At 38.7% G+C, this 23,831-nt stretch overlaps 1 protein-coding gene across 1 annotated transcript in view; it reads right to left on the reverse strand.

Annotated features, from left to right (window-relative positions):
• Positions 1-23,831, reverse strand: part of RAB11FIP3 (RAB11 family interacting protein 3) — a 169,890-nt gene that overhangs the window by 11,934 nt on the left and 134,125 nt on the right. Inside the window, exons 7-10 of the mRNA XM_027863011.1 lie at positions 23,219-23,312; positions 14,979-15,082; positions 5,136-5,276; positions 2,283-2,364 (exon numbers count right to left, since the gene is read on the reverse strand). Coding sequence (XP_027718812.1) covers positions 2,283-2,364; positions 5,136-5,276; positions 14,979-15,082; positions 23,219-23,312 — 421 coding nt within the window. The remainder of the gene's footprint in view (positions 1-2,282; positions 2,365-5,135; positions 5,277-14,978; positions 15,083-23,218; positions 23,313-23,831) is intronic.

The raw sequence follows: 23,831 nt of genomic DNA on the forward strand, positions 1-23,831 counted from the left end.
AGAAACTTGTTGCAAAATTAACTGTTTCCCTACTACTCTAAACCACATTGGCTTTGTTTGTGCAGTAACTTTACTTCTTAACTCCTTATAATCTGGCTTTCTCAGTTCTCATCCTCTTTGACTTCTCTTGAAACTTTTGACAGTGATGACTATCCTTTTCCCTGGATAGTATTTCTTCAACCTAGGTTCTTATGCCACTAATCTCTTGCCTCTTCTCCAACCTGTCTGACCACGCCTGTTATTTACACCTCATGATTCTCTGTTGGATCATCATACATGTCCTACCCCTCCCTCCATCTTTGTCCTGAGTCATCTCTCTACACTCCATCAGTTCCCATGAACTCAACTACTCTTATGAGCTCCAGGTGCCACATTACCAACTGACTATGTGACATTTCAAATCGGATGTTTTGTAGGCATTTCAAACTCAAAATGTTTAAAGCAGAAATCATCTTTCCTTCCAGTCCTCTCTTCTTCCTCCCTTTTCTGCTGAGGATATTACTAGTCACCCAGGTTCACAACCTTGGTCATACTTTGTTCTTCTCTCTCCTTTGTTCCCCATTTTCAATCAGTTGCCAAGTTTTGTTGATTCTCCTCCCACTTCTTTTGCTTCCCTCCCCTGATATCTATTCCAATAGACACCATCATAGTCCAGACCCTCATCACTTCTTACTTCTCAATTCCTCTGAATTGGCTTCCTTGATTTGAGTCTCTCCGTCTTCAATTCATTCTCCACACAGCAGCCAAATTGAAATTCCTAAAATACATGTCACTTCCTTGCTCCCAAAATCCCAGAGTCTGAGTCGTAATCCCAGAGCCTACCTTGTACGGATGACTGTGTAGCACTCTCCCTTCACCCACTCCACGTTCTAGCCTGTACATGATATTCAATCTCCTATCTCCACGCCTTTTTTTTTTTCCATCACTTGTGTTTATTTAGTCTATTTCAGAGAATCAGTTCTCTAGATGCTCTGTTTGGTGGTTAAGTAACAATAATAATAATTTGTTAATAATCATATTAGATAGCAGGTCTATAGAGCTCTCAGGCTTGCAAACTGTTTTGTGGGTTATCTCCTCCCATTAGGATGTTAAGTCCCTTGAGGGCAGGAGCCATCTTCCTTTCGTATTTCCAGCATTTAGCATGGTGCTGGATAACCAAGCAGCGTTAAGTGCCTACTATGTACCAAGCCCTGTGATCGGCACTGAGGATACAAATACAATGCGTTGAAATCATCCCTACATCCCTTTGAGTTTACATTGGAATGAGGGAGAAGCTTGTACATATATACGTGGGGACAAAATAAATGTTGTTTTGTTGTTGTTTAGTCATTTTTCAGTTGTGTTCAACTCCTTTCTAGCAAAGATACTGGGGTGGGTTGCCATTTCCTTCTCCAGCCCACTTTACAGATGAGGAAACTGAGGCAAACAGGGTGAACTGACCTACCCAGGGTCACACAGCCAGCAAGTGCCTGAGGCCAGATCTGAACTCAGGAAGAGGAGTCTTCCTGACTTCAGGACCAGTGCTTGGAATGCTAGGGTGCACTATGGTGCCCCCAGCTGCCCTACAGAATAAATAAATAGAAGGAAATAGATACAAGGAATTATAAAGTAGGTAAATGCCAGTCAATTTCTGAGGAAGGATGCTAGGAGGTGGGGTGGAGGGAGTCAGAACAGGTTCACGTATAAGATGGTGCTTGAATTTCATCTGAAATCTCCATGCCTTTTCACAGGCTACATCCCACATCTGAAAAGAACTTCCTCCTTATCTCTGGTTCTTAGAACCCTGAAATCCCTTCAAGATTCAGCTCAATTGTCAACACTCATGCAAACTTTATCTTGATCCCTCCAGTTGCTAGCATCCTCCCCTCTCCCAAAATTACTTTGTTTTGGTCGTTGTGCGTTCAGATCTACTTATAAACCATTTGGGGAAGTGGAGGGTTTATAGTTCTAGAAACTGGAATGAGAAGGGACCTTAGAGATTTTCTATTTTCCATTTTCTGTTTGTGATTTGTCTACATGCTATTTCTCTCAATAGAACATACACTTCCCGAGGACAGGGACTATTTCATTTTGTTTTTGTATCCTTCAGGGCTATCACAGTGCCTGGCACTTGGTCTGATGTTTGATAAATGCTTATTGAATGAATGAATGAGGCTAAATCATTTCTGTATCAGATGAATCTGAAGCACCACTTTCAAGCTACCTTCCTTGGGCAAGGGAAGAGTTTGTTCCCGGGCCTAAAACATACATAAATGGGGAAGACCATGCTGAATATCCCTCACCTCTTCTAGTCTCTCAATATTGGCCTTCAAACATGGGGTGCAGGATCTCAGCTCACTGTTTTCATCATCCAGCTGCTGTAATCTGTTAGAAAATAGCACAGGCTTAGAATTTCATCATTTGCTTACCAAAAGACAGAAGTTTATGACAAAAGTCCCAGACAACATAGCTTTTTCAGAGATGTGAATTTTTGTTAGTCTTGTACATGAGATACTCTAGAATCCAGAAATTCTCATCCTCCCCCCAAAATTACAGCCACTATTGATTACTGCAGGCCAACTAAATTATTGCAGATTTTTTTTAATGTAGGAAAAGAAGTTAAGACAAAACTTTTTGTTAAGAACTTTTGAGTTCTTAGAAAGTTCTTATAAAATGGTTCACTTAACTGAACTTTTTTTAACCCTGAATAACACAACTTTAATTAGCACCTTAACAAGAACCCCCTCCCCCCTACCCCATTAGAGTCTTGCCCAGGTTTCAGCAAGTAGTCAACACTTTTCTCCTGTGGTAAAAGCCTAACCTTTTCTTGCTTCTCTTCTCCCGGGAATTCTGGGACAATTCTAGAATGACAAAGACCAAAAAGCTAGAGAGCTACTTCATGGGCAGGAGATTCAATCACTATTACTCAGGAGGGGCTCAGATGCCCCTCTGTGTCTGTTCCAGGCCTCGGGGGCTTCAGTCTGTATAGGCTGCTCTACCATAGCTCGGTCCTGTGAACTCTGTCTAACTCTAGAAAGAATCCAGGTAAACCCGCCTAAGGAAAAGGCTCCCCCTCCTCCGAGGTGAACTAGGAATACTGATCAAGGTGATCTCTAAAGTCCCTTCTCATTCCAGTTTCTAAAACTATAAACCCTCCACTTCCCCAAATGGTTTATGCCTGATAAGTGGCTTTTGAGTCTAACCATGGCATAAGGCTATGTGGACCACTACATGTTGTTTGTCCCTTCATAAACTCTAATGTTAAAATAAATATTTTCCCCTCTGCTTTTTTACCATAGGTTTACAAAACAAGCTACAGTCTGGAAGACGAAATTCTTGGCAATTTACAAGTGAGAGGTGAGAAGGGTACTACTGACTCCATGCTGACCTCAACATTTTCATATAGGGCTGTAACTGAATTGAGATCTTTACTGAAAGCAGTTGAGGGATGAATTTACAGGCTATCACTCAAGTCATTATCTCGAGAAGTTCCCATCTGGATCTAGAAGTTCTCCTTTGAGATTCAGAATGGCCTTCTGCTACCCCCTTCTCCTTCCTCACTGTCTCCCCCCATCCTCCACCCTTCAGCCCAACTCACAAAAATAGGAAAGCAAGGTTTTAGGTTCCCAATAGTGTAAAAAGACTATTCCCCCTGCCAGGTTTTTTTTCTTTCTTTCTTTTCTTTTTTTATGTGAAATCTGCTTCATGGCGATTTGAATTGATTAGTAGGGCAGTGCCCAATAAAATGTCTTTTTATGACTCTGTACTTGCAGTACAGGAAACACATTAAGACAACATAGATGGAATTAGTTACACAAAGGATAACTGCAATTCACAGGGGTCAAAATACATAAAGAGTTCAAATCAGAAAGAATAAAAAGGTTGAGGGAAAGCAAAAAATAAGCACCAAGAGGTACATAAACACTGTTTAAGAGTCTTTTGCTGAACCCTCAGTGGTAAACTTTCCAATATACCTATCCTGACAGGGATGCTCTTTTTCCTAATGATGACAGATCACTGACTTGTACTAGCCTCCAAACAGAATCATTTAAACAAAGTTATGGATCCATTTTGTTTTGACACAACAGACATTTCCAACAAGCAGCCAGACAATCCCTTCCCCTACAGAGTACATTCCCTGACAACAGTTTCACAAACGGACTAAAAGTACAACTTTCGTTGATAGCACATGCCGCTTTTCATTTTTGTAGTTTACTGATTGATTATAGAAAGGAGGATGCATGCTTTAACTTTGAGAGTATGGTATAAACATTTTAAATTGGATAGTTTTGACTACAGACAGAAGGTATTTCCTCACCCAAATTCCTTTGTTTTTACTTTGATATCTCTAAAGGCAAGGTTTGGAAAATACGCACATCAATGCAGTGTATATATGGAATAGCAAAATTCGTTAAAGCTTGGAACCTGCCTTCAATAACTCAGATTATAGCATGTTCTCTCTCATGTAATCACATTCAGTTGGAAAGCATCAAAAAGTAAATGCTGTTTAGCACTTCCAGAGGAAATGCATGTTTGTAGCTTTGTATTTGCATAGTCCCAGAAAGAAATCTGTTCCTTGTTTTTATTCTTAATTGTATTTCTTATAAGAAACACTACATCTCAGGGTAGACTAGCACAGTAGCCTGGGAAACTTGACTTAAGAGCTCAATACCAGAGATAAAAGGCCAAAGGTTGAATACACTGCTTTCTTGATAAACCCAGACTCACACAAGATCTTTAAGCACAAATCATCACTGTCCTTTAGTGAAGCAGTCTTAAATATTGCTATCTCCCTTCCCCCATTTTACAATGATTCTCAGTCATAACCCTCATTTAGCAATCCCATTTCTATAAAGGTGATGCAAATGGCCTGTGGTTATTCCAATTTACAGCAAGAAAGAAATTACTAGATTTGTGAAAAAAAAATATCCATAAAGATGGGAAAAGTAACCAGGAAAGCAAATTTTAGGTTCCTACTCTTTTATTTAAATAAAATTAAAAGATTTCAGTGCACAGTACCAGTGAAATGGTTAGACTGAAAGGTACATAGCACACTTCAAAGTAATTCATACACTGAACTAAGATCTTCTATTATACAGATCTGATTCATGTTACATTTCTCATTATTAATACTCTTTATTTTTATCATGCCATACCTGGCTTGGAGATTCTCAATCTCAATGCTTTTTTCTCTCTCCATCTTGCACAGGAGTTCCTTCTGCTTTCTGATTTCTTCAAGGATCATCTCATCAGCTCTCAATTCCTGCTCCTTTAACTGCTCCTCAAGGGCATTGGCTCTTTAGAGATAGAGAGGAGAGGAGATCAACATTTCTCAAAAATCTCATTTTAGTTCAGCTTGCTTCTACAGGGCCTGTTTCCTTCTCTCTCCCAGGAACTCAGAAGAAAATATTAACATTGTCAAAGAGAAACCATTATAATTCAAAACAGCTTGCTGCAAAGGTCATTCAAGATAGATAAAAGCAGTACATAACTTCCTATGGATCTGATGGGCTTCCAAGGCTTTTAGATCTGAACCAAAGCTTAAGCTGTACCTAATCAAACTAGAAGCTAGGTTTTCAGCTGCTTCAGTTCAAAATCAAAATGAGGCTGGTACAAAAAACAAGAGTCCAGGCCTATGATTTGGAAAATATGACAAAAACTCAATGACTCCATACTTTCAAAGCAGAACTCATTATCTTTTCCCTCAAACCCACTCTTCTTGCTAACTTTCCAGCTTCTGATAAGTGTATTTATCACCAGCCTTCTAGTCACTCACGCTCTTTGAAAACAAACAAGCAAAATACAAAATCCTTCTTCTGTGATTTTATTTTGATTTTAAAAAGCAATTGTGCCATGATAAATCTTATGCCTAGAGATATTTAAAAAAAAAAACACCTTTGACTGAAAAACACAATTTTGTAAACAACTATTTACGAAGCAGGAAGAGAGCCCTCCGAATACCAAAGGTCATTAGATTTCAGGCACCGAGGTTCACAACCTACCTCAGAAATATCTGTGATTCTTCTCTCTCCATGACCTCCAGTTAGTTGCCAAGTCTTACAAATTCTCATCCTTCCCATATTCTCCACTCACACCAGAAACACCCTAGATCAGACCATCACCATCTCTTGCTCGGAGTATTATAAAAAGCTTCTAAGTGACATCCTGTTGACTTCAGTCTCTTCCTTCTCCCAAGCCTTCCCTCACAGAGCTGCCAACCTGATATCACTCAAGCACCACTCTGACCATGCTACCTCCTCAAAGAGCTCCAGTGGCTCTCGCCTGCTTCTAGCATGTAAAAAACAACCCCCCACCCCAAACTCTTACGCCTGGTATTTAAAGCCCTTTATCATGTGGTTCTCGCCTTCCTGCTTAGGTTACTGCACGACTCCATCCCTTGATGCATTGAACATTATTGCCAAGTTGTTCTTCTTGCTCTCCCTCCCCTCCAGTACTAGAGCTCCTGCCTCTGTGGTTTGAATGGACTGCCCCTCATCCTTTCAATTTACTCCCCTCTCCCTTGTGCCTCTTTGAATTCCAGTCTTCTTCAAAGCTCTGCTCAGGTGCCAACTCCCATGAGGCCTTTCTCGATTGTTAGTTGTTACACCCTATTCTTTCATAAATACTTTCCATTTACAAACATGTGCATATATTGTTGCCCCCAGTAGAAGATAAACTCCTTGAGGGTAAGAGCTGTTTTGGTTTTGTGTTTATTATCTCCTGTGTCCAGTACAGTACATGACATAGAATAGCTGCTAAAAGAGATGCTTCACTGCTTGACAGGAGCTCCTCTAGCTAGAAATTCAAAGTTGTTCATTATCCTTTTTTTTTTTTTTGGTGATGCAATTGGGGTTAAGTGACTTGCCCAGCGTCACACAGCTATTAAGTATCAAGTGTCTGAAGCCGCATTTGAACTCAGGTCCTCTTGACTCCAGGGCCAGTGCTGTATCCACTGCACCACCCAGCTGCCTCTGTTCATTATCTTAATAGGTTGAAACACGCAACCAGGTTCTGACAAGCTGTTAACAATCCTTGAGACTCATAACCCTAGATCCTCTCAAGTTTGAGTTAATTTTTCTCTATGGAATGGAAATAAAACAAGCACCTTCCAGTGTAGTAAGGGGTAGGTGAGTCAGGAGACCCTAGCCAACTATGTTCCCTGGTCCCACTCTCACCCCCCCAATCCATTAGAATGAAGTTAGGAGATGCAAGAACTATCGCCCTTTAGACTCCGACTGGCTCATCTGCACATGAAAAGGCTGACAAAGACTAAGGACCTGTCAGACTCCTTAAGAGGAAGTGGACTGAATTATAGAATCAGTTTAAAAAAAAAAGAGTCAGCTTTGGAGGAAGAACCAAGCTCTTGAGGAAGGTTCTTGACTCTTTGCCTTCACTTTTTCCCTCGTGTCCTTTAAAGCATTTGGTAAGCTATGAGGGGATTTCTTCTTCCTTTCTCCTCTACTGGCAAGAGCATTTTGCATCAGAAGCATATTGCCATAGAAAATACTTCTGCACTCAGCCTGAAAGAGTCCAGCTTCAGAGTCAAGTTACAGAGTGAAGTAGAAGCCAGCACATGGAGGTAGGATTCTGCCTGGAAGACAAAAGGCCTTGAGGCCAAGCCTCCAACCAGTCCTGAGGTGTGCACCAGAGGTGGTGGGAGGTGACTACACTCAAGCACTGAAGCAACACCCCTGGAGCAGCCTCTGCAGGGGCCCAAGGGGCAGGTTCTAACAGAGGCTGCAAATGGGGAGGGTTGGAGGACATTAGAGGTAGCTCCAGAGGTGTGATGCCATACCCACATGGGTTCTTCTGTTCCAGAAGATCCATGTGTATGAGTACCTGTCCCTTGTGAACTCTGCGTGTCCGCTCTCCACTGACCCCAGGCCTGAGGCTGATGGGGAGTAGATCACTACTCTCCTTATTCTTCCTTTTCAGGAAATGCCTTTGCTTAACTATCACAATGGTGTGGGTTTTCCTGAGCCATAGTCTGTAATGTGCATCCAGAGGGCTGGATCCTGGAGTGGTTTTCTCCACTGAGGGATATAACTGTGCGCGTGAGTTGGAGGGGAGAGGTAGGCCAGAGGGGTGAAAAATAAAAAAAATATTTCTCTATCTTGAAATAGTACATTCATATGTAAACAATAGTATGAAGCATTCCAATTCTCCAATGACTGAAGAACAAGTTGGCCTGTTCAGAAATCAGAAACTAAGAAAAAAAAATTGTGGGGGGGCAGCTAGGTGGCGCAGTGGATAGAGCTCCGGCCTTGGAGTCAGGAGAACCTGACTTCAAATCCGGCCTCAGACACTTGACACTTACTAGCTGTGTGACCCTGAGCAAGTCACTTAACCCTGACTGCCAAAGCAAAAAAACAAGCAATGCCCCCCCCAAAAAATAAAAAAATAATTGTGGGAAGTTAAGTATCTCTATAGGAAAGAGATATAAGCTGATTCCATGATAACCCTTGCAAAGAAATATGAAGTCATCCTAAACCCTCATTTGTTAGGGAAGCTACTGAGTTTGAACGGGAGAGTCCTCCTGCTCATAATCACTACATGGCATACTCTCTGGGGAGAAAATAAAGGAAATGGGTTTTTTGCTTTTTTGGGAGACTTCCCAAGGCATTCAATACATTGCACTGCTCTACCCAGGAAGCACTTCAAAACTATAGGCAGACTGATAGTAATCCATTTCTAAAGTTCTGGTTAAAAGCACTTAAAATGCTAACGAATGAGTAAATCTGGTTTGTTCCATAGTCATGGTCTCGAAAAGCTGTGTGTACATCAATTTTGTTGCAAATCAGTAAAAAAAGCACTTATTAATGCTTTACTATGTGCCAGGCACTGTACTAAGTAAGCACTGAAGACATAAATGAAATAAATAGGTACATACAAGACATACAAAGCGTAAGCAGAAGGTAGCCTCAGGGAGAAAGGCATGAGTACCTGGAGGGAATGGGCAATAAGGGATTTCAGAATATGGGATTTGACATGAGTTTTGCCAAAAACCTGGGAAACTAAGAGCTGTGTTGAGGAAGGAGAGCATTCCAGGAATGGAGGGTGGGGGGGGGGGGGAGGGAGGAAAGCCAGGGCAGAGATGTGGAGTTGGAAGATGCCACGTTGTGTGTGAAGAATAGTAAGTGGGCCAGGGCAGCTGTGTCATAGAGTATGTGGAAGGAAGTAAAGTATAAAATTTGAAAGGTAGGAAGAAACCAGGTTATAAAGTTTTAAATCCCAAACAAAGTATATTTGATCCTGGAGATTATAGGTAGTCACTCGAATTTATTTTGTGTGTGTGTGTGTGTGTGTGTGTGTGTGTGTGTGTGTGTGTGAGAGAGAGAGAGAGAGAGAGAGAAAGTGTGTGTGTGTGTGTGTGAGAGAGAGAGACAGAGAGAGAGAGAGAGAGAGAGTGAGAGAGACAGAGAGACAGAGAAACAGAGAGAGAGAAAGGTGACAGTCAAACTTATGCTTTAGGAAAATGATGGGCACGATTAGAGGAAGGATTAGACTGTGGAGAAGTTGAATCGGTGGCTATTACAATAGTCCAGAGGAGAGCTCATGAGGCCTTGAATCAGGCCTGTGGCTACATAAATAAAGAGAAGGTGATGCATACAAGAGACATCATTAAGGTAGAAATAACAGGGTTTGGCAATTGATTAGATGTAAGGTGAATGAGAGTGAGGAGTTAGGGAAGAAACCCAGATTGTGAGCTTGGGAGAATGGAAATGCCATCTCCAGTTACAGAGAAGTGGGGAAGAAGGGAAAAATAATTCTGTTTTAGACATGTTAAATTTGAAATACCTAGGAAATATCCAATTGGCAAAACTATCGCTCAGGACACAGGTATATCTATCTATATCTATCTATATCTATATCTATATATATCTATAGATAGATAGATAGATGGATAGATAGATATAGATATAGATAGATAGATAGATAGATAGATAGATAGATAGATTGGCTAGGGCCAGATATATAGAGATAATAACTGTGCCTATCAGAACTGATGAAATCACTTAATGAAATAATACAGAAGGAAAAGAGAAAAGTGAAAAGGATTCAGGACAGAGCCTTGGGGGACACATATCACTGGATGTGATATGGATGAAGAATCAACAAAGGAAAGGAGTGATCAGAGGAGTGGTCAGACAGGAGAACTAAAAGAGAGCAATATCATGAAAATCTAGAGAGAACAGAGGATTCAGGAGAAGAAGATGATTAACAGGGTCAAATGCTACAGAGAATTCAAGAAGGATAAGGAATGAGAAAATGCGAATAGATTTGGCAATTACATCATTGGCAGCTTTGGAGAGGGCAGTTCCAGGTGAATGCTGAGACTGGAGGCCAGATTGCAAAGAGTTTAGCAGTGAGAGGAGAGGAAGTGGAAGCCCCTTGTAGAGATGGCTCTCTTAGGAAGTTTGGCTAAGGGATGAGAGATACAGGACAACAACTAGCAAGGACTGTAGAATCAGGGGAGGGTTTGGTAAGGATTGTGGACACATGGATGTGTTTGTAGGCAGAAGGGAAAGTGCCAATAGAGAATGAAGAGAAAGAATGTGGATGACAGTGGGGGCAATCTGATGGACAAGATGGGTACCTCTGCTGAAGAAGGCTGGGGGAGAGGGGTAGAAAGTGGAGAGGGTTTTGTCTCAAATAGACAGGTGCTAGAGAAAGCACTGGATGGTAGCATCTTATCTTGATATGGGAAAGGTCAGAGTTCTAGGTTTGCCACTTACTATTCATGTGAGAAATTTGAGACAGGGAGCAGCTTTGTGCAGGTACGATCTTTGTGCCTCTACCACAGAGAAGTGGAAGAGTAGGGGTAGAGGGCAAAGGATTTTCTCTCCTCTCCCAAACCCATATCAGCCATAGAATCTTGCAGCTGAACTACTTGTCTAGTAAGAGATGCTATGACCAGTGGAGAGTATAGAGAAACAGAAACCTACACTCTCTAGGGAGAGAGAAACAAAGAGGCAGCACTCAAGGCAAGAAGTGTAACCTTTGGCAGCAGAGAAAAGAGCCAATTATGCTTTGATGGAAGAATTAACCCAGGGAGTTGAGAGTTAAACTGCAGAAAGAAGTAGGCCCAGGGAACTCAGATGAGTGACCTATCCAATAAAGACAGAGCTCTAAGAGGAGGAAGAGGACACCACAAGAAAAGAAAGGACATTGGGGTCCCAGGTGTGGGATACCTTGGTTACACATGTCTCCTATATGTGTACCTCACTACTACTGTACTCCTAGATTTGTTCCCACTCTTTCACTTAAACTGTGTGTATTTGTTAAATAGTGCACCTCAGGTTTGTGGAGGACAATGTTTTGTAGCTAATAGTCTTACTATGCCATTTTAGTATCAAATGGTACCGCTTTGAGCTAATTGTGTTTACTGGCTATTAAAGAGAAAGCTCATTAGTGGGGACTAATGAGCTATAATTTTGGGAGTGTAGACCACCAGGCTACCCCTAGAACCTGAGGTAGCAGTTCTCCCTCCTAGGAACCCAAATTGTGAGCATGAGTTGGGGAGGGAGGCTCTAGAGGAGGTCCCCTCTACATAAATATAAAGGTAAAGAAAGATTTTTATACATCAGGGTTGCTTAAGACAGAACCCATCTAACATATGGACTCATATATTAAAGCAATAAAGAAAGTAAACAAGTCTTTTGACTCATATAGACCATTACAACTTACCCTAAAATCTGACCTACCTTAATAATGGTGTCTCCACTATTCTCCTTATATAGCTCTCCAATCTGTCAATGATACTAACCATTTCTACTACTTGAAGTTTTTCTTGACATATTCAAAGTTTTATTTTTCTGAATTTTATTCAATGATTCCATGCTATAATTTTTCATATGAAATTAATACTTTTTCCTCATTAAGAATGGCAATTTCTAAGTAGTAATAAGGTCATAAATTCAAACCATTCATGCCAGGACTCTATACAGGAATTCTGTATTGATGGGGTGCCAGAAATAGTTATGGGGTACATTAATGGGTAAGAAAATACATCTTCCAGTTGGGGCTATCATCAGCTACAGTTTAAAGTGTTGTTAAGAGCTAGTCTCACGCCTGGACTGCTGTCATGAGCTATCTGATCTCCCCAGTTTCCAATTTCTCCTCAGACCAAGATATTGGCAAGATATTTTCTCTAAGACATTGCCTTCATAATATCACTCCAATGTCTCTCTACTGCTTAAGACATGGAGTCTAATCTCCAAAAGTCTCATGATGGAAAATGCTATCCACATCCAGAGAAAGAATTACAGAGTTGCAGATCAAAACATACTATTTGCTCTTTTTTTTCCTTCTGTTTTATTTTGATTCCTCTTTTTTGTGGTCCCTCCTATTGGTTCTACTTCTTTACAACATGACTAATGTGAAAATATGTTTAATAGGAATGTATATGTAGAGCTTACATAGGATTGCATGCTGTCTTGGGGAGGGGGAAGGGGAGAAAATTTAAAACTCAAAAGCCTATGGAAGCAATTGTTGAAAACTAAAATAAATTAATAATAATAAAAAAAGACATGGAGTCTAAATTCTTTAGCCTGGTGTTTGAGGTCCTCTACAATGTAGCCTTGGCTTTATCACCTTTTACTTTCTCACATGAATCTTCAGCCTGGCAAATCTACTCTACTTGCTGTCGCTTATGCAAACTTTATACTTCACATAATCAAAGACATGGAGATGGATGGACCCACCAAGAATATCTTCCCCAAGGGGAAGCTAGGTGGCACAGTGGATAGAGTACCGGCCCTGAAGTCAGGAGGACCTGAGTTCAAATCCAGCCTCAGACACTTGACACGTACTAGCTGTGTGACCGTAGGCAAGTCACTTAACCCCAATTGCCTTAAAAAAAAAAAAAGAATATCTTCCCCAGAATCTCTGCCTATTGAAATCCTAGCCATTCCTTAAGGCTCCAGAGAAGCCAATCAAATGGTAAGCATTTTAGGAGTGTTTATTATGTGCCAGTCATTGTGTTAGGTGTTGGGGATACAGAGACAAAAAGTAAGAGAACTCCTGCCCTCAAGGAGTTTCTATGAAACTTTTCAGGATGACCCCACCCAGAAATGATTGCCTGTCTTATATTTATACTATGCTCACAGTATTTTCTGTCTGTACCATTCATACAAAACTCCCCATGTACTGCCCCCTATTATACATACTTGTATACACTATACTTCTCACTTACACTAGATCTAGGCTTCATCTCTTTGTTACAGGGTTATGGGACCTGAACCCCTAAAGGAAAAAGACCAGGTCTTTGAAAGCAACCTAGCTCCTAAATTTTTCCACACACAACCTAGTCCCTGGCATTTTACCTGAGGCATCCAGTCTATCCCAGTCCACCTAGATACTCAATAATCCTTTTAACTGCCCTTTCACTGTGGCTCTCCAACCACTTAACTCCTTTCATTGTTTGCACCTGGCCCACCCCGGCTATCTGTCTCTCCTTAATCTCATCCAGATCTTCTCCCAGTCTTTTCTTATATGTAAGTACCAATCTTACCCCCATTAAATTGCACAGATTCTAAGAATCTTGCCAGCTTCTATTGGTGACACAACACTGCAGATTTACTAGGAATCTTGCCAGCCTAACTGGTGTTATAATAAAACCTCACTACTCTGACTGAAAGAAGGCTTGAGTGGTCAAATTCTTTAGAGGCAGAACCCCTTCACATTTGCATTTTGGGGTTCCCAGCACCCCAAACTGCAACATTTGGACCTTAGTTCCTTCATCTGGAAAATGAAGAGACTGAACAAGATAATCGCAATAGCTCTATACTATTTGCTGAAAGTTGCAGACCTAGATAGCTCAAAAGATATTGACTGATCAAGCTTATTCCATCTTCTCATAATCTATAGCCCTTTGGGGGGGCTTTTCTCCTATACTGTTTTCCAGTTTTCCCAGAAGTTGTTGTTAAATAGTGAGTTCTTATCCCAGAAGCTGGAGTCTTTGAGTTTATCAAACAGTAGATTACTATAGTCATTGACTACTGTGTCTTGTGTACCTAACCTATTCCACAGATCCACCACTCTATTTCTCAGCCAGTACCAAGTAGTTTTGATGATTGCTGCTATACAATATAATTTAAGGTCTGGTATAGCTAGGCCACCTTCCCTTGCATTTCTTTCCTTAATTCCCTTGACATTCTAGACCTTTTGTTCTTCCAGATGAATTTTGTTATTATTTTTTCTAGCTATATAAAATAAATTTTTTGGCAGTTTGATTGGTATGGCATTGAATAAGTAAATTAATTTAGGCAGAATTGTCATTTTTATTATTTTAGCTCAGCCTACCCATGAGCAACTGGTATTTTTCCAATTATTTACCTCTGATTTTATTTGTGGGAAAAATGTTTTGCAATTGTGTTCGTACAGTTCCTGGGTTTGTCTTGGCAGGAAGACTCCCAAATATTTTATAATGTCTATGGTAACTTTAAATGAAATTTCTCTATTTCTTGCTATTGGGTTTTGTTGGTAATATAGAAATGCCGATGGTTTGTGTGGATTTATTTTACATCCTGCAACTTTGCTAAAGTTGCTTATTATTCCCAGTAGTTTTTCACTTGATTCTCTAGGATTCTCTATATATACCATCATATCATCTGCAAAGAGTGATAACTTTGTTTCTTCTTTGCCTATTCTAATTCCTTCAGTTTCTTTTTCACCTCTTATTGCTAAAGCTAACATTTCAAGTACAATATTGAATAACAGTGGTGATAATGGACATGCTTGTTTCACTTTGAGGAGGCTTTTCTCAATTCACAAGACTTTCTTATATTAAAATGCTCCATAAAGAATGAAGCAACCCTAGAAAGAGTTCTTCGTATCTCTCAAAGTCTGCGCTTAGACATGAAGGGAGTGTAAAAATGGGGTCTTTCCCAGGTTGGTGCCAGGACTAGCCTGGACATTTTTATAATTGCACAGTGAAATCTGCCTTCTTACTGCTACCAATTCTATAGCTCCCTTCCATAAAGTCAAAGCAGGCTCACCTGTGCACTAACTGCAGATTTTCTTGTTTTAACCGGCTGTGTTGTTCTCCGTTCGCTGCTGTGTCCTTCTCTAATTCCGTCACTCTCTTCTCCAAGAAGATGACCTTTGCAATAAGAGGCACAGGACTGATGTGAGGCGAAAAGTAAAACCGAGCCTATTCACAACACAGCTTTTTAGAAAAACAGAGTACAAAGTACCCACCTCCACAGTCCATTTGAGTAAAACTGAAGTATCCAATCCCTTTGCCATCAATGCAAGTTCCCACAACAATAACTCTTTTCAGTATCTGACACAACTTGATCTATCAGCTATGCTCTATGATTTTTCTTGTTGTATAACAGAATTTTTGAATTCCACGTATAATTGATATCATACTGCTTGCCTTTTTAATGGGTGGGGGAGGGGCTGGAGAGAGGGACAGAATATGGAATTCAAAATTTAAAAAAATGAATGTGAAAAATAAATACAATTTTAACAAAAGAATTTCCAAGTTCTTTCTCCTCCATTCTGTGTTTTAAAATTTTAGCAATGCCTTTTACTTTTCCCACCACAGTCACTTCCCAATATATATACATCCTTTCACTCCCATTTATAAAAGAAATGAGTTAAACAGCAAGGATCAAAATGACACCTGACAGCACGCCTAACATTCTGCTCTTGTGGGCCTCTTGCTGTCCAGTAAGGGGGAAGCATGTTGGCTCTGGGATTCTATTTTCCAGGACCAAGCCCAGCCATTGCAATTAATTTGAGTTAGATTGCCCACAAGTGTTGCTCTTATTGGTGTTACTGTAATCACTGTGTACAATGTCTTGATTCTGCTACTTCACTTGGTATTAGTTCATATAAGTCTTCCTGTGTTTCTCTGAATTTCTCAAACTTACCACTTTTTATAGTACAACAGCATTCTATTCCATGCAGATGCAATAATTTGTTCAGCCATTTCTAAACAATGGGCACCCAGTTTATTTCCAGTTTTTTGCTACAGATGAAAAGTCCTTCTACAGATATTCTGCCATATGTAGGTTCTGTCTCCTAGTTTCTTGTTTTTTTTTTTGTCTTTTTTAGGCAATTGGGGTCAAGTGTAAGTGTCAAGTGTTTGGTCTGAGGCCAATTTGAACTCAGGTCCTCCTGAATCCAGGGCCGGTGCTCTATCCACTGCATCACCTAGCTGCCCCTGTCTTCTATTTTCTTGAGGGATATGCCCAGTAGTGGGATCATTGGTTCAAAGGGTATAAAAAAGTCTAGCTACTTTTTTTTTGCAAAATTCAAAATTGTTTTCCAGAATGGTTGGACCATGTCACAGTTCTATTAATAGTATACTAGTGTGCCTATTTTCTCATAGCCATTAGATTTTACTATTTTTGACTTTTGTCAACTTTTCAAATTTAATGAGTATGAAATATAATTTCAGAGTTGATTTAAATTGCATTTCTGACAGAGGGTTAAGTTCCTAACCAATCAATAAATAGAGTTAATTATAAATGATAAAATGGATAATCTTGATTAAATGAAATTGAAAAGCTTTTGCACAAATAAAATTAATGCTAAGAAGGGGAGTGGTTGCCTATGAAATAAAAATCTCCATATCAAATGATAAGGGTTTTTTATCTAATACATATAGACAAATAAAAAGAAATATATATATATATACATACATATATATATATATAAAATCAAAAACTATTCCCCAATAGTTAAATGATCAAATGAAATTTTTAAAAAGTTCTCAAAAGAATTGTAAATTAACAGCCATATGAATGAATGAATGTTACAAATCACTAGTAAGAAAAGAAATGCAAATCAAAACAACCCTGAGGCTTCATCTCACACCCAGCAAACTGACAAAATGAATAAATGAAGGGAACAGTCGGTGTCAGAGTGGTTATGGAAAGACAGACACACTAATACATTGCTGGTGGGGGTGTGAATTGGTACAATCATTTTGGAAAGCAATTTGGAATTGTGCAAAGATAATGACTAAAATGTTCATATATTTTGACCCAGAAATTTCAGTGCTAGGCACATACCCAAGTAGGTGATTAACAAAAATAAAGGCTCCATATATATCAAAATATTTATAGCAGCACTTTTTGTATAGCAAAGAACTGGATAACAGAAGCCTATTAACTGGGGAATGGCTAAACAAATTGTGTGACGTGAATGTAATGGAATATTACTGTGCTATAAGAATTGACAGAAAGTGATGAATACAGAGAAGCTTAGAAATAGCTATATGAACTGATGCAAAGTGAAGGACAGCAGGGAAAACAATACACAATTTCTACAATAATGTAAATGGAAAGAACAACTATAAAAGAATCAAAGCTGAATCTGTGAAAATTATAATGAGGAAGTTTAGTCCTTAAAAACAGATATGAGAAGATAATTCTATCTACTTCTTTGCAAAGGTGGGATTTAGGGGTTAGATGGGAGTGTGGAACACTATATACAATGTCAGACTTTTCAATGTGGTTATTGGTTTTGCTGATTTCTTTTCTCTTCCTTTACTTAAAAAACTTTTTCTTATAAGGGATGGCTCTCTGAAAGGGGATTTAGGAGAGGGGAAGGAATTGAAGGGAGTAATTTAGGTAATATAAAAACAAAATATATCAATAGATATATATTTTTTAAAAGTTGACGGGGCCTTAACTACTATATCAAAAAATACTATGATGTAAAAACAAAAAAAATGTATTTCTCTTATTAGTAATTTAAAACAGTTTTCCATATGTTGAGAGCTTGGATTTCTTTTGAAAAATCATCAGTTCCTATCCTTTCACCATTTATCTGGAAGGATGGATGATTCTTGCTCTATATTTGCATCAACTCCATTTTTTTTTCAGAGTGTATGCACTATGCTAATCATTTGTGCTAGCTTCACATTTTAATTCAAGAGCTCTGTTAAATACCCAAATTCTGTGGTAATGCATATTATATATTGTATACTTGCAGCATGAGCTTCAGTTAGTGATTTGTTGGTAAGAGTTTAACAACTGGCTCTCCTGGGGAAAAATGTGTTTATGATACAATTTTAAGTTTAATCTACATTATTATTTTCTCCATCACCTTCTTAGATCTAGACAATCAACAGAACAAGAATTCAATCCCTAATTTGTAATATTTACTGGTTTCCAAAGTGGAAATATTCACACTAAAAATTTAATGATCAGTTGAAGAGCTGGCATAAGCTGGGTGCAGCTCACCCTTGGCTTTATTAAATAAGCAGCATGGTATTGGTGAAAATGCCCTGACTTGGACTCAGAAGACCTGGGTTCCAGTCTGAGCTCTACCCTTTAATAACCATATGACCAAAGGCAAACCACTGCACTCCTCTGAACTTCCTCAAGTTACCTCATTTATAAAATGGCACTCTTCCACTATTTACTTCACAGGGTTATTATAAAAAAAGTGCTTTACAAATAAGTGCTACATAAACATGAAATGTTATTACTATTATTATTATAACTATATGATCATTCCTAGATTTTCCATGGCTATCTTTTTGTATTAAAAAGCTTTAAAATGCTAATTTCATAAGAATTAATGTGTTTCATCTATAAATTAATATTTTTTGACATGCACTGGCATATGAAAACAGATTGTCATGGTGAAGCAGAAAGAGCACTGGACCTGGGCAGCCAGGTAATTATGTTGTGACCATGGGCAAGTCTCCTAATTTCAGTTTCTTCATCTGTAAAATGGTATAATATTTTTTCTTTACTATTTCAGTGTTGCTATGAAAAAAATATCTTTTTTTTTTAGAATTTTAAGCTTTCCTATGTAAAGAAAGCACTCTGTCAACCTTACAGTATTATATATATATGTGTGTATATATATATATGAGTTATTATTCCTAAATTTCTTAGTCTAAGAAAAAGAGAATGAAATAGGTTATTTCAAGCTATTAGAGAAGGACAGAACCATTCCATTCCAATTCTCTGACTTTATGGATGAGAAAACTGAGTTTCAAAGGGGACCAGGTGCCATGTCCAACATCATACAGATAAATAATTGGAGAGCTGGGGCTAGACTCATTTCCTACTTCCAATCCACTATTTTCTTTACAAAAAATTTTAATCTTATTCTTATTGATAACTTATGTTTTTATATCACATTCATTTACAAATATAACCTCCTGTTCTTTACACAATAAGCTATGTTTTCTAACAAAAACTACGAGGGGGGGAGAGGAAGAGAGAGGGAGAGAGAGGGAAAGAAAGGAAGAGAGAGGGAGAGAGGAAAGGAGAGAGAGAGAAAGAGAGAGGGAGAGAGAAGCTGTTTAGCAAAACTCAGCAACAAACAGACCGTGGCTAACAGCATATGCTCTATTCCATGTCCACAGTCTCACATCTCAGCAATGAAGTAAAGGGAGTGAATTTTGTCTCTCAGGTCAAGTTTGGTCATCATAATTACATAGTACTCAGTTTCCTGTTTTTGTAGCTTCTTTTTCTATTTACATTGTTGTCAATGTGCATTTTTTTCCTGGTTTAGCTTAACTCCATTAATTCATCTAAGCTTTCTTGTGCTTCTCTGACCTCCTCCTCCACCTTTTCCTCCTCCAGCTTCTTCATATTTGTTTCTTTTGCATTACATGAATGTATCCCAATTGGTTCAGCTACTCCTTTGTGTAACTGATAAGCATCATTTTGTTTCCAATTCTTCTCTACCACAAAAAGGGCTGTTATAAATATTAACTTCTCTTAGGCTCAGTTTCTTAATCTGTAAAATGGAGGTAACAGTAACTACCTCAAAGGGTGGTTGCAAGGATAAAATGAGAAAGTGCTTTGCAAATTTCAAAGTACTATATTAATTTTAACTATTATTATTTTTACTATTACTATTATGATGATTATTGTATACAAGACTTTTCTGTCTTTGATCTCCTGGTTCTACCAGAAGGATCTCTGGATCAAAGGATATGGACATATTTAGTCATTTTTTTTTAGCATAATTCCACATTTCTTTACAGAATGGTTGGATCAATTTACAACCCTACTAGGCCCAATTCACAACTCTGCCACAAGGTATCAGTGGTACTAGTGTAATATCAGCGTATTACAACAGTGTATCTTCTCACAACCCCACCAACAATAATCATTTCCATCTTTTGTCATCTTTGCCATATTGAAGGGAGTGAAATGAAACATCAGAATTATTTTGATTTGCACTTCTCTCATTTTTCCAGCGAGACCTGTATGACAAAATTTTGCTTTATTTTAGGTCCATTTATACCAACCTTATGTAATACAGTCAGTCTATAAAAGGGTTATCACTTCAGCTGATAAATAATAAATTACTAGCAGGAAAATCTGTACTTTGTATCTAGAAAAGGATTCATACAATGTTTCTTTCCTCCTCTATTTTAATTCCTACTTCGGAGAATCTAGCATTGAAAGGGGCTTTAGGAGGTGGTTGGTACATTGAGCAGCATGCTAGAAAATATTTAACAAGAGGCTCTCCAAAAGAAGGAAAAGACCATATGACACAGTTTTAAGTTTAACAATCAAGCTCTGATGTGTAATTTAACAACCAACTCTTCCAAGCCAGTTCAAGCTGGGTCCAGCACCCCCCAGGGGCCAACCCTTACCTGAATCAGAATCCTTTCAACAACACATCTAGCTAATCAAAAGTAACCTATGACTGCCCAGGGCAGCCCATTCTACCTCTGAATAGTTCTGTTAGATTTTTCTTTTTTCATATGAACTACTTTTAAGCCACAGTTTCCCCATCTGAACTTGTACAGCTGAAGCTTCAATCCAAGTGAAGGACTTTACCTTTCTCTTGAGTAGGAATTGTTTCATTCATTGTATTTTTATCTAGCAGAGTGCCTGGATATAGTAGGTAATTAATAAATGCTCGTTGATGGATTGATTGGTTAGCCCTACTAAATTCCATTTTGTTAGTTTTGATTTACTATTCCAAGATGACAAAATATTTTTGAATACCAAGTCTGTTACATAATATATCAGCTATATTCTTAATCCTATCTGTCAAGGTTTCAGATGGTTGAAATGTCATCTATAAATCTGATAAGCTGATTCTCTCTTCCTTTTAAAATGTTAAACAGAACAAGGCTAAGGAAAGAGATCTGCTTCAGTCCTCTTATCCTTCAGAAACAAATATATTCCTCTCCTACACAATGGTTACAATTTCCCTTATACTGCACTACTGAAAAATGAGACAATTATTAGAAATGGGCAGAGCAATGATGAAAAGGAGCTTCATTAGCCATTATAAGTTATTTGATTTTTAAAAAACGTCGTATAAATGGGAATAGAAAAAAATCCACTTAAATTAAGGTTTGAGAAGTACATAAAATGTAAGAATAATATTATCATTTTATCTAAGCTTAATTTTTAAAATGTAACACGCAAAATCAGAACTATATAGTGATACTTTGTAGTGCTTAAAAAAGGTACTAAACTACATTTTAAAAAATAACTACCTTTAAAGACAGCATTGTATTGTAGGAGACAGCAATGTGGTGGTATAAAGGACACTGAACAGGGAGTGAGGAGCCCTGGTTTTAACACTGGCTCTGCTGGTTAACTAGTTATACAATCTTGAGCAAGTCACTTCATGACTTTGAATTTCACTTTATGAAGAAACGAAAGGCCTAGAATAGATGAGAGGTGTCCAACTCAAATAGTAACAATCTCTATAGCCCAAGTGTGACATGTGCGGTCTAGGTGAACTTTGGAATACTTTCCAGCTCTAAGAAAGCTAGTGTTCTTTCCACCGTATCACATTTCCTTTTAATAGCTATGATCAGCTATACTTAAAAATGGACATTTTGAGGGGAGGCATAGGTAGTTTTGGAGAAGGGGACACTAGTGGAAGGCACATGAGTGAAGCAAAGGAGTGGCAAGTTCTAAGCAATCAGAAAATAGCTAGAAGGTACTGGGTTCCTGGGAGATGGTGGGGAGTGAGTGTGTGTGTATGTGTATGTGCGTGGGCACGCACGTGTGCCCGAGTGCAAGCATGTGTGGATGTTTAGTGATACCAAAGAAAAACTACCTACTTCAAGCTTTAGTTTGCTTACAGCTCCAAACTAAACAGTGAACATAATAAAAATAGCTCACATTTATATATAGTAATTTAGGGCTGGCAAAGTACATTACATATACTATCTCAATGGATCCTCACAACAATCCTGTGAAATAGATGCTATTATTCTTCCCATTTTACAGATAAAGAGAGGCTCAGAGATGCTAAGTGACTTGCCCAGCTAGTAAGCTGGTTGGACTTGGATCATCTGGAAAAGTTCTCATCCTGTCCCTCCTTTTCTCTCTCAGAGACTATGAGAACTCCAGGGTGGGGAGAAGTTCTCTTAGCCTGAAGTCTCCTGATAAAGAGTCAGTCTGCTTATAGTATCAGACATTTAGAGCTAGAAAAGATCTCATACCATCTAGTCCAGCCTAAAGAAGTTCAATGACTTGTCCACAGTCACACAGACAATGAATGACATTGTAACTCAGCCCCACTTTGTGGAGTCAAGCCCTCTCCAGGCTCTACCTCTCCATATATGCCTCCCCTTCGGCCTGACCCAATCCGCTCCCTGCTCCTGCTGAGCTCCCCCTTGCCTCTACTCCCCTTTCCGACCAGAGACAAGCTGGGTGCTTGATGAAAAAGGCAAGAACTCAGCGAGACTTTGAAGGAATACATCCAAGTTAAATTATGCACAGCAAGTACACAGACAGCATGCCTAAAGATAATCTGGGTTATGAGTGCACATCTTAAACATCATCCCGTATTTGTTTAGTCCATGGGGTTTTCTTGGCAAAGATACTGGAGCAGTTTGTCATTTCCTTCTCCGGTGTGTTCCCATTTTATAGATGAGGAATTGAAGCAAATAGAGATTGAGTGACTGTCCCACAGTCACACAGCTAGTAAGTGTCTGAGGTCAGATATGAACTCAGGTCTTCCTGACTTCAGGCTGGGTGCTGTATCCGCTATGCCACCTAGCTGCCCCTATCATTTCCTATACCTTCTTATACTTTCTTGATATTTAATAAATACCTATCTGTAAGGGCTAAATGGACAAAAGTAGACAGATAAACTGAAAATAAAGTCACAGTACTTCACCACAATTAGGTATTTAAGCTTTAAATTATGAGATAGTAGAACATGCTTGTTACAAATGTTAATTTACACGAACATAAACATTTCAAGTTTTACTCCAGGTTTCTCTCAGGTACTGGCCTTCTGATGAAAACAAAGGTCCAGGTGGAGTAATTACCTTGTCAGCAATGTCCTCATCGGTATAGTCCATAGGATTCTGAGAAGTTTCCTCCATAGCCTCTACAGTCAGGTTTCCAGTCTGATGGAGATGTCTATAATAAGAAAATAACAAACCAAACCAAAGAAAATACTTGTTCATTAGAAAGATGGAAAATATAGGTCCTAGCTTAATAAGTAGCTTCTTAAGCATTAGTATTTCCTAATAATTACGAGGAAATGGAGAAGAAGCCAGGTAGGGGTTAATTTCCAAAATTTATCCAGTTTATCCAGAGATGAAACATTCCTTAGGGCTAAACCCTTTTTGTATGAAAGAGAAAATGAACTTTTACCCTAACACATCATTCTCTACAACCTTTCCAGCAACCTTTGGAATATCAAGTTCTTATTCTTCCAACTTGTTCTATCAGGTTGGTGGGATAAAAGAACTTTGTGCTCAGGTGTAATAAAAAATAATATGTATTTTATGTTATGAAATACTTTCCTCTTACTTCTCAGACTAGTAAAATATTAATTTAAGCTAATGGCACTTTGTACACAATCTTATCATTTAAATTTATCCTTAACATATTTTTCAAGTTGCCTATTTGAAAAGTGATATTTATACCTCAGTA

Source organism: Vombatus ursinus, unplaced genomic scaffold (genome assembly GCF_900497805.2).
Source record: "Vombatus ursinus unplaced genomic scaffold, bare-nosed wombat genome assembly UNPS02014770.1, whole genome shotgun sequence".
NCBI lineage: Eukaryota > Metazoa > Chordata > Mammalia > Diprotodontia > Vombatidae > Vombatus > Vombatus ursinus.